At 36.6% G+C, this 17,408-nt stretch overlaps 2 protein-coding genes across 6 annotated transcripts in view; one reads left to right on the forward strand and one right to left on the reverse strand.

Moving 5' to 3' along the window:
- DOCK1 (dedicator of cytokinesis 1) overlaps positions 1-17,408 on the forward strand; it is a 489,239-nt gene that overhangs the window by 184,975 nt on the left and 286,856 nt on the right. The window lies entirely within an intron of this gene.
- INSYN2A (inhibitory synaptic factor 2A) overlaps positions 1-17,408 on the reverse strand; it is a 34,038-nt gene that overhangs the window by 7,800 nt on the left and 8,830 nt on the right. The window contains exons 2-3 of one of the 2 annotated variants that reach the window (XM_063306157.1): positions 16,809-16,901; positions 4,143-4,214 (exon numbers count right to left, since the gene is read on the reverse strand). In XM_063306157.1, coding sequence (XP_063162227.1) covers positions 4,143-4,214; positions 16,809-16,901 — 165 coding nt within the window. The remainder of the gene's footprint in view (positions 1-4,142; positions 4,215-16,808; positions 16,902-17,408) is intronic. The other variant, XM_063306156.1, reaches the window with a different exon arrangement.

Genomic DNA, 17,408 nt, shown 5'->3' on the forward strand with positions numbered 1-17,408 from the left:
CCTAGCTGATAATCACTACTACCCGTTATTCAGTAACTGGGAAATGGGCTAAGTTAAGGAAATATTTGAACGGCTTCCCAATACAATTAGGGTAAGGTCATATTGACCTGCTGACTATGAATTCCCAATATGGTTGGGTCATCTAATTGTGTCTGCCTTTCACTCTGCCCTACTCTACTTTTAATTTGTAAATAATATTTTAATGTAAAAAAGGGAAGGTGGCATATTGTAGAGAAAAGCACAAGTATCCAAAATCATTTTTAGCACCAAGAATACTGTTATAGTCCATACAGATCTCCATATTGGACTAATAACATAAATGAATAGTAATTACATCAAGAATTTAAAATATTTTAAAAGTATGATTCTCTGCATAAGTAAACCCCACTGGCTTGCACAGGGCTTATTTCTGAATATATTTACAGTGTAAGCTACAGTCTCATCTAGGTGTTCTTGTGAGTAAGCCACTTACTGGGACTTCTGAGCAGGCAGGTAAATAAATGGGGTAAAATGTCGAAGACTTCATTATAATGTAACTTTAAACTATTATGCATATAAAACAGTAGGAAAAGGCATTAGGAAAATGAGTGGAGAAAACCAATAAGCAAAATATATTGAAACAGGTCCTTAATATACATTTATGCACCAAATGATATTAGAAAGAGGGCCTTTCCCAGAGGTAAAGGAATGCACACAATGGATTTATGCATTGTGCTTCAACAAGTGAGGAACGGTTGCTTCTAAAGTGACAAATAATTATCTCAAGCAACCATTCACGTCAAAAGTTTATTTTTAGCATTCACACAAGAACATGTAGCAAAAGAGAAAACTGCTTCATTAGTGTATTTACCCCCTAGCAAATGGATCAGTACATCACTTCTGATGATGGCATCTGCCAAGGAAATGTTAAAGAAATGGAAGGGGAAGGAACTGCTATAAGCCAGAAAATAGAGTTACAGAGGGGCATAGTATATAAATAATTATAGTTGCTACTCCTGAGTAAGGAAAAATATGGAATTACTCTTTGACAGTTATTGAAGTAGCATAGGATTTAACTGATTTCTGGGACATAGCTGCATGAAGTTGGAGAGATTGGGAGCTACACCTCAGCCTCCTGACTTTCCCAGTCCAGTTCTGTGGGCTTTAAGGGTGAGAATGGGAACAGGAAGTCTCTGGAATGCAAACTTCAACCATTTTTAAATTCTTAATTCCCCCAAACAGTCCAAATGCTATTTTAGGTAAAACAGTGGCTTAAGGGAGACGATGGGAGCAGCCTGCTTCCCAAGGCCGGCCGGCCTGCCTATCTATTTTCTATCCCTTTATTATTTTTATAAGTAACTCAAGGTGGTGAACATACCTAATACTCCTTCCTCCTCCCATTTTCCCCACAACCACCACCCTGTGAGTTGGCTGAGAGAGTTTGACTGGCCCAAGGTCACCTAGCCAGCTTTCATGCCTAAGGTGGGACTAGAACTCATGGACTTCTGGTTTTTAGCCTGGTGCCTTAACCACCACACCAAACTGGCTCTGGCTATTCCCACTTCCACCTTTAAAACATACAAAAATGGGGAACTTGGTGGCAAGTGGGGGGGGGGGGTTCAAGATAAGAAATGGGGAAAAAAATAACTCTCCAAGGCCCCCACCTTCTATTTCCATCTTTGTTTAATTCCCCCTCCTATATACGCACTGACATTAACTATACCACTGAAATTTAGCCATTCAACATCTTAGGCTGCTGATGGGATACAAATAGGGTCCATCAAGTGATAGTTCGTAACAAAGGCAAGGATAAGGATCCTCCCATTCCTGGATATTGGGTCATTCATGCAAATGTAACTACAGGTAATCCTCGCTTACTGACCACTTGTTCAGTGACCGTTCAAAGTTGCGATAATGCTGAACAAGTGGTACTTACGACCGGTCCTCCAAGTTCCAGCCGTCACAGTACACCTGCAGTCATGTGATCACGAGTCGGGTGCTTGGCAACTGGCTCACACGTCGGTTGCGGTGTCCTGTAGTCAAGTGATTGCCATTTGCAACCTTCCCTGCCAGCTTCCCACAAGCAAAGTCAATAGGGAAGCCAGCAGGGAAGACGACAAGTTGCTTGGTAAGTCCCCCTGACCTTCCTGCACTTGTGCCGCACCCTCCACCCCACAGACTTCCTGCAGTCACTTCTGCCACACTGTCCACCCCCGGCCTTCCTGCACTCACACACCTACACCAGCCCACCCAGAGCCTCCCCCAATTCCCGTGTGGCCTGCACTGGCCCTCCCAGGGCCTCCCCCAACCCCAGGTGGCACCCTCACGCTCCTTACCTGAGACTCCTGCTGCTTCCTGCTTAACGACACACGCATCTTGGGGTTATAACAACAACCAGGACTGCTGGGATTGTCGTCACTAAGTGATGCAATCATGTGACATCACGCTTTACAACTGCACTGCTTAGCTTAGCAGTCCTGGTCCCAATTGCTCTTGTAACCTGAGGTCTACCTGTATGGTATTTCATGTACAGTATTTGAAGTAGGGGTTTCTCATTTTTCTACATATTCAGGATTCTTACAATTACAGTATTTAGCTTACATCAGTTAAAAAAAACCCTTACGCAACACTTACTGCTAAAGCACAATTGTACATTTACAGAGCAGAACATTTGTTGCTTGTGTGCAGTTGAAAAATATGGAATAAAATTCACCTGAAGCCAATTTATTCCCTAAGAACTTTTGAATTCAGGGCACCTCATTTCATTAATGGCATACATTACGTAGGAGAACGAATGAGATGGCATTAGACTTGCTGCAGCTCAATCGATACTGCACCAATTTATGCTTGATGGATTATGCAAACAGAGCAAGATGTGACACAAAAATACTTAGAAATGTAGTCCTTGTGTCCTAAAACATCCCATAATTACTCCTGGCAACAACCATCCCCAAGCTACCCAACTAATTTAACAAATTTTCTTCACTGATTGTTCCAGAAGACTGTTGAAGAAATATAATATGCAGCACCATCTCATCATTTATGAAGATAATTAAAGATAACAATATATACTACTATGGAATGTAATTTAAATGTTAGATTAAGCAATATATGTGCATATGTGTATAAACCTACTCATTTGCTACCTTTAATATTTATCCTAATCATCCTACTTTTGTGAAGAATAATGAAAATCTATGCTTTTAGCTCTCCAATTTCTGGAGGTGGGTATTATTTACAAATGCATGTTGATTGATCATCTATTACAGGTAGTCCTCAGTTAACAACAGTAATTGGGACCAGAATTTCTATCACTAAGCAACACAGTTGTGAAGCACATCATCATGATGGCAGCTCTGGCACTTCTGGACACGATGGCAGTTCCGGGACTTCCAGATGCTGTCAGTAAGCAAATCCTGCACTGTCATTAAGTGTGACATTACATGGTTTCCATTTGTGACCTCCTGCCGGCTTCCCCATTGTCAGAAGCTGGCAGTAAAGGTCCCAAATGGCAATCATGTGTCATCCCACAGGGACACTGCAACGACCACGATTTCAAGGGTGGGTCGTAAGTACCACTCATTGAGTGCCGTCATAACTTTGGACAGTAACTGAATGAGTGTCATTAAGCAAGGATCATTTGTATATATATTTTCACCAAAACTATGTTTGCAATACAGAATCCTTTATTTGATTATGAAAATTGGTGCAGAGAGCTCAGAGTGGCTATTCTTTCTGTTCTTTGAATGTGAAAATGTTCATATTCGCTTTAAGACATTCCATTTTTAAGCTAAAGATTACAAGTATATGCTGTGTAATATTCAAGGCATCTGAGATTTCCACTGTCAAGTTTATTATCTTGGCCATAAACAAGTTTTTTAAAATGGAAAAAAAGTATTATTTTGATGTTTTTGCTACAAATTTCTATTCTAGTATTGTACAAGTTAACAACACATACCACTATCCCCATCTCGTTTCTCTTCTTTCTAGCATTAGAATATTTTATAAATTGGATTTTATAGTACAATAAACATTAATTTCCTGTTCTTAAGAGCATTCAAGCTGAAATACCAATTTAAAGCAGTGGCTTGCATTCAATTTCCACTACTGAATAAAATCATTTTTACTCAATTTAAAAAGAGGAAACATGAGAATTCACTTACCTATAGATTATACACGCACTGTTCCTACAGGTGTCACAATTGGATGTGTCTTGACCAGTCCGATATGAAAGTCTAAAAATAAACAAACAAGATATTGTTTAAAAAAATGCTTCTTCATTGTTTTAAGCAGGGTGGGGATAGGGGGATGGAATTCAATTTTAATTCTCATTCCATTTGTTGTCAGTTTTATACCTGCATTTAGGCACATAAGAACACTTGTGCATTTTGCTATTCAGGGAAGAGTTTGTTAATATACTGAAGGCCAGCTGAAATCAAGCTGAATAGGCAGAATTATAGATGGTACATGTCTATCGCAATGTTTTTGTTAGATTTTGTCCATTCAAATGATATATATTGTTCATAAGGGAATGTTAGAGTGACCTGCAATAAACAAGAGGAATAACATTATTTCTAAATTTTAAACGTCATTCAAGCTTTATTGTCAGGGAAGACGAACAGATTGCTCTTGTAACTTGCATTCACAGCCTTTGTGTTTCCAGCATTTATTTATTGAATGATTACAGATAGAACCTGAATGAGGAAGTACAGCTTACCTTAAGGCAATATACTGGCCACTTTGAAATGAATAGTTAATTAATAGGCAGCTCTGATATAATTACAAGTTTGGTAAAAGCTTATGTCAAAAACATTATACTTGTTCATTTATTGAGGAAAATGATCCGAAGCTACATATTTGTGTGGCAAAAGTATGTGATTATTAGTTCATTTGAAGGGGAAATTAAGAGTCAAGTATTTCAATCAATGGGATGTTCTGTTTTTGATTTATTTGTTTAACTGAGTTTTCTTTATCTTGTTTTAGGACTTGTGTGGGGAACAGATCATGTTTCAGATCATATTTATGCAGAAATATTGAAAATTCAAATAGTTCACAAACTTTAAAGCACCACTGTAGGATGTAATACCATCTATAATTATACTATTGTCCAAATATAACTGTCTTATGTTTTATGTTGTGTGTCTAATTTCCGTCTTAATTTATTACAATATGAATAGAAAAATCATTTAATGTTATTTCAGCACTAGGGAAAAGTTGGGTATGAGGGAGCATGTGGTAGGACAGAACAGTGGAGACAGCAGGCAGATCTTCATTCAATCTCAATTTTCGTTAGGCTGTCCCTGTACATATACTTTCCAGTTGTGATGCTAAAGCTGTTCTGATTCAAACAAAGCAACACACTTAGAGGGTAAGGGATGAGCCACTGGATGTCCAAGTTAGAAAATGAAATTTGGATCTTATTTATGGCAGATCTGATGATGGTGATGGAGTCTCTGTCAAAAAAAAAAAAAAGTCTAGTCACTCTTTATCAGTATGTCACTGGTATATTTGTTTCTTGTTTATACTGCTAATTTCCAAAAACTATACATTCAATCACACAAACTTCCCTTGGCTGCATAAACTTTTAGGCTAAAGAAATAGCACTGGTTACAATTATTGCAAGACATGTAAAATATAATTTTGAAGGCTAGAGATATGAAGTCTGGTGTTATTGCTAATTCTAGGGGTGTATACTTCCACCACAGCACTGGGTAGAATTGCGTTCAGGTTTAGGGGTACTTAAACCTCAAAATACTGGGATCTTTTCCTGGGGAGGTAAAACTATTATTTGGGCCCTTAACAACCGCTCCCCAATACTGGGCTGCAATTTTTTGTATTACCTGCTTTCATTATATCATGACATCACTTTTCAAACCAAGAGGAATGTATGTATATGTAAACATTTTATTGTAAACTGCCCAGAGGCAGAGATGGGTGGTGAATAAATTTATAAAATAAATAAATAACTAAATAAAAATAAACAAATATACCACAAAAAAGCCCCACCCTTGTTAATCAGGCTGTAATCTTTGTATTTAAGCCTTACTTTGGAGTAAGAAAAAGCAAAATACTTATATGCATGATACATATTATGTGGCCTTGAAGTATGAATGACTCTGAAACAAAGTTATGCTTAATATCCTTGGCTGTCACAATAATTTCATGCATATTTATTTTTTGTCTTGCTCTGATTTTTATTTGTGAGTGTACTAGAGGTTGAGAGGGACGCGGTGGCGCTGTGGGTTAAACCGCTGAGCCGCTGAGCTTGCCCATCAGAAGGTCGGCAGTTCAAATCTGCGTGATGGAGTGAGCTCCCATTGCTAGTCCCAGCTCCTGCCAACCTAGCAGTTCGAAAACATGCAAACGTGAGAAGATTAATAGGTACCGCTTTGGCGGGCAGGTAACGGCGTTCCGTTTAGTCATGCCGGCCACATGACCACGGAAGTGTCTACGGACTTCAGCTTTGAAACGGAGATGAGCACCGCCCCCTAGAGTCGGACACGACTGGACTTAATGTCAAGGAAAACCTTTACCTATACTAGAGGTTATATCATTTTAGATCCTGTTACAAATCCAAAGAACTCTAAATGTGGTACCAGGAACAAAAATGAACTTTAAATTTGCTTTCCTCAAATTTCCCTATTTATGCAGCCATAAATTATCCTTTTATTTATGTAGTGCTGTCAGATATAGGACTACAGGGAAAATGAAATAGTTCCTTGCCCCCAAAAGCTTTGAAGTTCACAATATTCAGTAGGTGTCCTGAGTTCAGATACATTCAGTTTATTTTATTATGGTCACAGATCAGCTCAATCAGAGAAGTATTTTCTAACTAAAGATGCCTAATGCTCTATCAAGAATCTTCTGCATGTTTTAAATCACAAAGATATTGTGCTGCTTAAAGTCAAGTATTTCACAGGGCTAACTTACTAAACACCTCCAAGAATTCCCAACAATAGCTCCTGTTATCAGGTATCATGCTACACCTTTTCCTAAATACAGTTAACTTTCTATGTAACAGACCATAGTTTAGCAGACTTCAGAAACAAGAGGCAACATTTCTGTCCAGGTACCTACCCGGCCCCCCCGCCCCAATTACAGTGTGTTTTAGTCAAACTAGTCCGAATGATTCATGTACATTTTCATCATTATGTAATAACACAACTGACAGCAGTCGGGTGAATGTATATCATTTACATAATTAAACAAATGACATAAAATTGATGGTAAATGATGTAAATTAGGATTTAACAGATATCTTGCTTAACAGACAGTTATTCCCTATTAAAATGAGGTTTTTCTTTGTTAATATTTTAAAAGAGCTGCACAATAGTTCATGCAAACAGAGCTTTAGTTCTTTAAAAGGGAACAGCTTCTCTTAGAAATACAAGCCTTTCCTTTTTTATATAATTGTACAGCTAATTCAAAAAGACAAAAAAAATAAATCATTGAGCCTGTATGGTAAGAAAACAGAATTCTTAAAACTGGGATTCTGCTTAGACTTTTCTTTGTCTTTTAGTATGACAATTTATACTGTGTGAAGAACTAGGCCCAAGATATGATTATTTCCTCCAGAAGCTGATGAGGCTTTCTGGGTCACATTTACCAAATTGAAATGTCATTTTCAATTACTAGTTTTGGCTGAATTTTAGGCATGCTGTTCAGACAAACTGTCTCTGATGATATCTGCATTCTGGTCCAGTATAAACTCACATTCAGGTTTGATTCTGAAGGCACTTAGGGCTCTGTCTGCTTTTCCTGGACACCTGACCTTAAGAACACTCACTGGACCATTGCTGTGCATTATAATCAGCTTAATATAGTGAAGTTTCTAATGACTTTGTCTCTGGCTAATAAAGTTTTAGAGCCGTATTTTCTCAGACTTTATCAGTAATTAGCCAGTAACTGAACAATGTAATTACAATCACTCAGATCTTACCCAAGAAGAAATGGTTGCCTAACACATTCCACTGAATCCCAGCCAATTAATTTAAACAGAAATTACTTTATTTTCAAAGGTTAGGTAGACTGATAATATTAATAGTATAACTGTTATACAACACTTTGAGATAGGTTGAAACCCTTCAGGAGTACTATCAGTTAGAATCCCCAGCCAAATCAATTCTTAGCTGTTCAGAGATTATTCTATTTGTTGAACTGTGGCTAAAAACTCCTGCCCAAGTGCAGAAATTAATAATACCCTAATTACATAAATGAAAGCTCTTTTGTCCAATCAGATTCTGAAGAATATCATAGTGTGGCCCATTTTGGAGTCAGTAATGCTGAACCGTAAGTTATGGTTTATTTGGTTCTTATTACAATTTGCTAGTATTGAACATACCCATTTTAAGTATGATTATATTCATCATCACTTCTTATCTGGTATGTGTTAAATATATAGAATAAACCAGTTAAATAATGTGTTTTTGGTACATTAGCATCTATGCACTTAGGAAGAAAAACTTATTTAAGTGATACTATTGAGTGAAACTAATAAGTGATGGTAACCATCACCATTGAGAATAATGTACCAATAAGCAGTCCACTCTCTGAAACAGAAGTTGTCTTGACTGCTGCATTTCATTGTGATATATATGCAAACTTTTTAAACATGTCTCATTTAGTTCAACAGAATGACTTCTATCTCTGCAGTTGTTTCCATATGCAAAACAGCCTTGGTGAATTACATAGTTATCAGTCTCTTTCTCTGCACGAGAATAGGCTGAATGGCTGTTATTGCTAAATATTACCATTTTTTAAAACTGATTTTAGAATGTGAAGTTACATTCCCAATAGGAATATCACTTTGGCTAAAGAAGTTTCTTCTAACTGATGTTTCAGTGTATTTATAGATTTCAGGTTTTATATACATAAATGTTAAGATGACAAACCAAAACAATATAAAGCTGAAAGTAATCTTAAATGCTTATTCTTTCTGTGATATATGAATATTCTATCCTAAAAACTGTACGCAAAATAAATACATATATAAAATCCTCATTATTCAAAATAAGAGCGGCAATAAAATACTGTGCTGACAAAAGGGGGAAAGAAATATGCCAAAAATCATTCTAAAACTCTCAGTACAGTATATTTGCAAATCAGGCATCAATGGTACATCAGCAGCTATGGAATAAATCTGAATACATTTTGGAATACATTGCTGATATGCAACTTCTTTTCAGTTTATTGATTTGGAGAAAAATTACATAATCTTGTCACAGATCCACTTTAGTGAGATAGGTATCAATTTTTGAATAGTGTAAATGTTTGAAGATTCAGACAGTGGTTTTAAATTTCAGTTGCCTTATCATATTTAATTACAAGATAGGGTTCTTGAGGATATATAAATCTCTCATGAATGTTTTCATCCTTCTTGTTTGTAACGCCATCAAAATAAGGCAGCTTTGATCTATGAAACATTCCTCTTGTTATTTGCATTCTACATAGGTTTGTAGGGAACACTGTGGGAGCTGCTTTTCAGGACTCCTTTACCAGCATTATTTGGATAGGATCACAATATAGCTCAGTTTAAAACAAAGTAAAACTTAAGCTTTTGTGTAGAATTCAGTGGTATATCAACAGAAATGAATTCCACTTACAGAATGGGACAAGGGCAATAATCTATCGTATGCAACTCATCCTTCTTTCAAAACTTCCTCTGGAGAGTTCCTTCCCCCAACCACTTAGGGTTTTTCACATTCCAGTAGGACTATATGAGAAAGAGGAGAAAGATCCTCTTATGCAAGCAGATCTCCAGTCAAATTCAACATGTTATTCAACATCTCCATGAAACTGCTAGGAATGGGATGAGGTATCAGCAACAGGATGATGTGGATGATGGATGATGATCAACTGTACAACACAATTTCAGTCTGGCCTAGGTGAGCTGTGGAAGTACTGATTCAGTATTTGGAGGCTGTGAGGGGCTGGATGGGACAAAACAAGCTCAAATTAAATCCTTGTAAGACAGAGTTGATATTTGTAGGTGAATGTTCCAACTTGATACCAGTCCTAAAGTTGGCTCTGGACAGGGTTGTACTCCTCTGAAGAGGCAGGTGTGCAATCTGGAGGACCTGGCCATGCACTTATTATGCAAGCATAAGGTGGAAACCTGATGAGGGCTTTTACATAGCTTCACCTAATGATCTAACCCTTTCTGGCCTAGATCACCATGTATTAATAATGTTTTTATCACCTTGCAACTAGACTAAAGCAATGTACTTTACAAGGGTCCCTTGAAAATGATTCAGAAGTTGTAATTGTTTCAAAATATAGTGGCCTGATTGCTAATAGCATGAAGTAGGTTTAGTAGTGTTACACCTTTGCCAAAGGCAGTGCATTGATTAGAGTATAGAGCATAGGGAATGGCCTTGAAGGACAGGAGGAAGAGCTGCTGCCAAGGCAATGGTCAGATAAGCAGGGTTTGAGCCTGGGCCAAGAAACTAATTTGAGAAAACATCTCAGACAAGCCCTTCCCTAGTTCACATGAAGTAGAGGGAAGGAACACATTAAGACTTGCAAGATTGTTACTATAGTGGTTATAATAAAAGTAGTCCTCATCTATACGGCATTGGTTTCAGTAGGCTTCTGTGCCTACTTCAGGATCCTAGTTTTTAATCTTTCAAGCCTTACATGGCTTGATAACTGTTACCCTCAGAATAATCTCTCCTATCCGGATCAGCCTTTTCTGTGTGCTCATCCCAGAAACGGTTGCTGAGACTCCTATCCTTTATAAGGTAAAGAAAGGGGGGCCTGGAAGAACACCTCAGTATGGCCCCATGTTATAAAATGTTATCGTGAGGTATAAGATGTCCCCATTTTGCCTGCTTTTTATAACACAATTAAGAGTATCCTTTTTCGACAAGCTTTTGGTATAGATAGTGGACCTGGACTGCTTGTGTAATGTATTTCTGTGTTTATATTGATGTGATTAATGGTTTACTTTTGTTATTTAAACTTCCTGAGTCAATTAAGGTAGGACAGCATAGAAACATGGTATAAACACATGTTGTTTACTATCTTCTCCTTAATGCTGTCTTAATTAGGGCCTCAACCTAGGAATTAGCATAGTATTATTGTACTTTCTTAGATCTGAAGTTGGGCCTTACTTCATTCAGGTTTGTAACTGGAATACTCTAAAAAAAGATTAATTCTGGACCTAGGAATGATATAACATAGGTTTGATATGAATTTACTAGTACTTTTTTTTTCTCTTCCATGTCACCAAAAGGGAGAGATTAATCTTTGCATCTCCTGATAATGAATGTTTGTATTGATGCCAAAAATGCAAGCTATTCCCATTCCAGAATTAGTAATAAAAAAGGAATTCCCAAATTAATGTGGAAAGAACCACCAGATTGTCCCCCTTTATAGAAAATATGAGCAATGGAACCAGATAAAATGCTGTATTAACAAGGCAAGTTGTTAGAAGACTTTTGCTTCCATGTGCCTAACTTTACTTCACTTAAATTATCATTTGGTTAACCATTCACCCAGTTCAGAAAGTGCCTTCCAGAGCTCTTTATAATCATATGTATAACCACCCTCAGTAGTTTATCGTCATCTGCAAATTTGGCCAGCAAAAAGCTTATCTCCAACTTAAGATCATTTAAGAATCAAAAAGCACCAGTCCCAGTACAGTTCCTTGAGGGACACATATTATTTCTCTCCGTTCAGAATACTTTTTATTCTTTGTTTCTATTCTTAACCAATTAATCCATAAAACAACAGGTCCTCTTAGAACTGCTAAATTTACTCAAGGCGCTTTGATGAGGGGTAAGGCAAAATTAGGTTTGCTGGATCTGCCCTTTCTCTTTAATAGCGAAGACTTCTGTGCACAACAACTTCACTTTCTCTGTTTTCTCTATACTCGTCTTGAACATCCCTTTCATTCTTTTGTTGTCTAAAGGTCCAACCACTTCTCTGGCTGGTTCTCTGGTTGTTATGTTTAAAGATGTTCTGATTGTTCTTCTTAACTCTTTTTTTAATGTCCTCCTCCTCCTCCTCTTCTTCATTTTCACACAGTCACTATATTTATCTTGACACTTCATTTCTGAAAGTGGGAGTTTAGTTTGATGCTTGATCTATGAAGTCAGTTATGAGGGTGAAACTATACTGGAGAAACTCAAGTTTAAAAAATAGATACGTTCTAACAATTTAGGTATTAAATGACTGAACTTTTTAAGAAAAAACTTGTACACTGATGTTCATCACTGACTAAGCTCCTCTCACCAATAATTATGCTGTGGTTTCTATTTCTATTTTGGCTCAATGATTACTTCTTCCATTATAAAATGAAACAAAAGGCAATAAAAGACCTTTACTTTTGGCTAAGTGTATTCTCTAAAGAATGTATTCTGTGTATATATCCCAATTAATCAAGACTCCAAATGATTAAAAAAAAAATCCACAAAGACTGTGAATGATTAAAAAAAAATCCACAGTAATTGCAGTGTCTGATTTCAGAGAAGTCCTGTGAATTCTTATCACAGTATGTAACAGTTTATTTGGTTTGTGCTCACTTTCTCCATCTAGTGGTTCAAGCAACCTTGTGCAAATCTGAAACTGAAAGATATCAAGTCTGTTCAGATATCTGCAGTATACCATGGATCTGTGAATATCAGAATTCACAATTGCAACATAGCCATAGTATATATAAACCAAAAAGCAGAATTTTTTTTCCACCAAGGCTTAAGCATACTTTGTGTTATGGAGGTCACAGGAGAGGAAGGAGGGGGTGCATTCCAGGGGGAGAAACGATCTTACAGTTTGGAGGACCTTGGGCAGCCAGCCAAGAAGCTGAGACAGGGCCCGCCTTAGATTCCCTGGAGTATTTCTCCCTAGCACCTTTTGGCTTTGCCTAGTTTGGCAAGGTTCTGTGTATGTAGAAACAATAAAGAACTAGAGCTTCATTCCTGGCTCAGTGCTGTTTCTTTGCCTCAAACCCTGACACTTTGTATGACTCTTCAAGACAAAACACTGCTCTAGACTAAAAGTACCATGTTGCCAATGGTTGTTTGACTAGTAAAATTTCTCAAAATCTTCAGAAAACTCTATTTTTTCCTTGAGAAATTAATAGGGCTGACGATTTGTTAAGAACATACAGCCACTGTTCTACGCCTCTCTGGATTATACTTGCAGGTAAATAAAGAACATTCATCAGGCTTACATTCATTGCAATTCCAAATGAGCACACCCAACTGTAGATTGTGAACATCAAATTAATAAAAAGATAGGTATATACATCTTCAATTGTGCCAAGGGCTCCATCAGCCTTCTGATGACATAACTTAAACAACTGAAAAATGGGATGGGGGTACACAAGCAGATTTAAAGACAAGGTGGGGTGAAAGTAACTTTAAACTTTTGCTCACACATATTTATAGTGATTCCCACATTTTAGTTGATACCTTGGTCTTAAGTAAGTTAAAAAATATGTGAGAAAAAACACCACAACAAACTCTTATCTCTCTCATGCACATGTCTCATACACAGAGGAAGTAACTAGATAAAGATAACCAACAGAATTGGATGGATATACTGGGGCTCTAGTCGATAATAGGTTGTCCACTGATAAAATAACCCAGTTTAGTAACTAACTCTCCTTCATCCTGAGAATAGAAGGAATTGAGAACATCCCACTTGTGCTCAGTTGAAATCAGAATCCAATGGTAGAATTCATGTAACATCTAAAGTCCTATTAAAGTTCAAAAGAATCAATGTAATTCCTGAGAGGATATTTTAAAAGCTGGATAAGTATCTGGCAACATTCTCCCAGAACATCTTCTATTGCCTATGGAATTGTCCACTGATTCTGTGTACACAGGTGCACATACTGTACATGTCTCTAGATAGCCTTTAAAAGTGTTGACCAATTCTCTTAATTAGAAAACCGTGCTGGTAACTGGAGAAACTGGAAGAATTGATTTTGGAGAGAGAGATTCAGAATAAAGAAGATGAGACAAAATATATATTGCCCCACATTTCTGATTAATTTATACAGCAAATATGTTTTTCAGGAATGGAAGGATTGGAATAAATAATAGATGGAATCAAAATTGGAGGCTGCAACACTAACAGTTTTAGATGTGCAGGTAACACTGAAAGTAAAGAACACTTAGAAGAGGTCATAATTAAAGCAAAAAAAATCTAGGTTAATGTTAAATATTAAGAAAACAAAATATCAACCATTGCTTGTGAAGAAGTGAAGATGATAGTTGTTTTGTTGGGCTCATGAATAAAGATGGACTGTGTGCTGGTAAAGAGGAAATTAATCCTAGGGAGGAAGGCTTATACAAGATCATAAAGATCAAAATATTTAAAGCAACAGTTTTTCTAGCAGTAATGTATGGCTGTGAAAACCAGTAAGAATTAGAGAGATTCTTTCCTAATTAGAGAAATTAGGAACGTAGAAATTAGGAAAGAAAGAATTAGAGAAACAAGATACACACCTTCAAATTATGGATTTGAAGATGGTTGCAAAGACCATGGACTGCAAGAACTAGTCAATCAGTCCTGGACTGTATAAAGGTTGAGTTTTCCTTTGAGACAGTGATAAGCAAATATAGGTCAAGATGGCAAACTTATTGAACATTACTTGGTAGCTTCTAAGTACTTGATTAATTTCATTGAACAGTTCTCTATCTTGCTTTGCTGGCAGAAGTACTTGTTCTCAGATCTATTCAGAATGTATAGTATATTTATTACACTTGTATCCTGTCTTCTCTCAAACAAGTTTGTTTTAATCTCACAATGAACATACGATGATGTAGATTTGGCTGGAACAAACATGAGAGTTGAAAGGGGAAAGGTGTTTCAGGCACACATATGCTCATGTAGCACCTGTCAGCAACTAATTAAAGCATCCACATCTTTAACTGGAATTACATGGCTGCAGATCTTAGGAAAAGATAGTTTGGTGTAAGGAGTTGACAGGATCTATGTATGTTCCCATGCATGTTATCAACCACCTGTCCCCCTTCAAAGCTGAAGCACTGCATAGTCCTAGTAATCAGCATGCAATTGAACTCATGTGGCAGAAACAATGATGTCTAGAGTTCTGTTCAAAATATGCTCAGCTGACCCAGGTTGCTTACCACCTGACTTACACTCTTGTTCAAAAGGGTGAGTTACAAACTTCAACGGTACACACAAATAAGGAAAATGATTACAGTCTTGACCATAACCCTTGGCAGGCTAAACATTATGCTTATATGCAAACCTTACTCCCAGGTAGTGCTAGTTACTGTACTTAGCAAGATATTATCTCAGAAAGAAGTTGTATGTATATATATAAACGATTAACCACCTTCCTAATGGAAAAATACAACACAGGACATTTTAAATATGTAAAATCACAGTTTCATACAATGAAAGAGAATGTTTGTGTACTTTTAAGACAGCTATTAAGAGCAGGAAAAAAAAAACAAGAACCCAAATCATAATATATAATAAAGGAATCCCAGAATAGCTTGGCTTCGGTTATGCAGGCCAACACTCAGTTTTGCAGACTGACATGCAGAATTGAATGATTTCTTGGTTTGAGTGTAAAGGGAGGGAAGAATTCTGAGATTCATGTGCCACTGTTTATTAGCTTTTAAACCTTCAATAACCTTTTTCATAATATGAGGTTAATAAATGTTTGTTTTTTCTGGGAAGATCTATGCTTAACATTTTTATTTTGAAATAATAGCATTTAAAAAAAAAGTGTTCTGCTGATTTTTCCATGGGAAGTACATCCCTAGGGCAAAAGTTCATAAGGAAGGTGAAAGGGACAGCATAACTGAAAGAGCCGTCAAACAAGTGGCCACTGCAGGCAAAAGTCAACAGAATATTGGCTTGTACAGTATTTATGTCTTGACAACAATATGTCAAAATATACTTGCAGTATTTACTATCCAGAACAGTGAATTGTTGCAACCATTAAGCAAATTTAAAGCATCTACATTCATGAAAAATCTATAAAAAACATGTCCACAGAATTATAGCCAGGGCACTTTGTGGGAAAGAAATAAAGATTTTAGTATGTTAAGGTATGTTCTCTATCAGTATCTTGATCTAACTTAATGTAAAAATGGTGAAAGCCATGCTAAAGGCTTAAAAACAATGTAACCTATATTCACCACTTATTATTGAAGTATGATAAATATTCATTAAAATACATCAGTTTGTAGCTTTCATCTCCCAGGTTCTATTTTTTTGAAGATGCATTTTTTTCCTGTACTTTTTTCTTTTGGAATTCTGGTCCCATTATTTGGTACATGCCTTTTAGGATTCCATAAAGCAACTCCCCTCTCCCTCCACCCAATTTAAAGGAATGGATAGGCAAGCAAACAATGTTATATGGTAGATTCTGGCTAAAGAGGAAAAGGAACAATTTACTGACATTAATGGGCTAGCCACATACCTGAGCCTAGCTGTCACTATCAACCGAAGGCATGGAGAAGTATGATCAATCCATGCTGTATAAATATATCCAGGGTGATAACTTAATATCCAAATTGGGCTATTCCTGGTTCTGTAAAATCATGCAAAAAGGAATTAATGTGTATAACTTAGTAATACACTGTGTCATTTCCCAGTGAATTATAGCTATAGGATTCTCTGCTGTGTTGAATTTTGTACAAAAATCAGCAATCTCGTTACTTTCTTTGATTTTCTAACAGTAATTGTATTCAATTTCATATTTTCCCTTAGTTGTTTAAGACACTTATATTACTAGTTGCCTTATACATAATGGAGTTTTCTTATTATTTCTAGTACGTGAACTAGGACGAAATAATTTATTATTTATAACAGTCCGATCGCACTAATAGTAGAAGACTTACTTTAATGGGTCAAGTCTCAACAAATGAGAAGAAGCTTTCATTACATAGTCAAGGTCCGATTTCGACATAAAGTTTTTCCCCTTGGAACAATATCTGTGAAAAAATACATGTGAAAAAATTATGTAGGGAATAGGATTCAAAATCCATCTGGATTTTGCAGGGAAAAATGGGACAGCAAGGAGCAGCAATCTTATTTTTGTAGACCTATGTAACGTTTTTCACAGATATTTTGCTGTACATATTTATGTAGAAAAGAAACACTGATTGGGACAAAAGTGTTAATAGCTCATCAGTTAATTATTACAGTTAATAGCTGTTCCTCTAAAAAGCATGAAGTTTGAGATATGTGATAGAAAATGCAAGATTAAGTCTACTTGTGCTGCGGAGTAGTTGTGCTAACATTTTCTTCTGAGTTTAAGATGCAGGATTAGAGAATGATTTTAAACTATGTCACATGCACCCTTCCCCAACTCAAAAGAAAAATCGAAGACTGAGCTTTTTCTCCTGGAATAGATCAAGCAGATGTAATATTTAGTCAGATAATAGGTTTAATAAATATGGAAAGGGCTCCAGTTTGAAAGAATAGCTTATTCAGTTTCC

This window comes from Candoia aspera, chromosome 6 (genome assembly GCF_035149785.1).
Source record: "Candoia aspera isolate rCanAsp1 chromosome 6, rCanAsp1.hap2, whole genome shotgun sequence".
NCBI lineage: Eukaryota > Metazoa > Chordata > Lepidosauria > Squamata > Boidae > Candoia > Candoia aspera.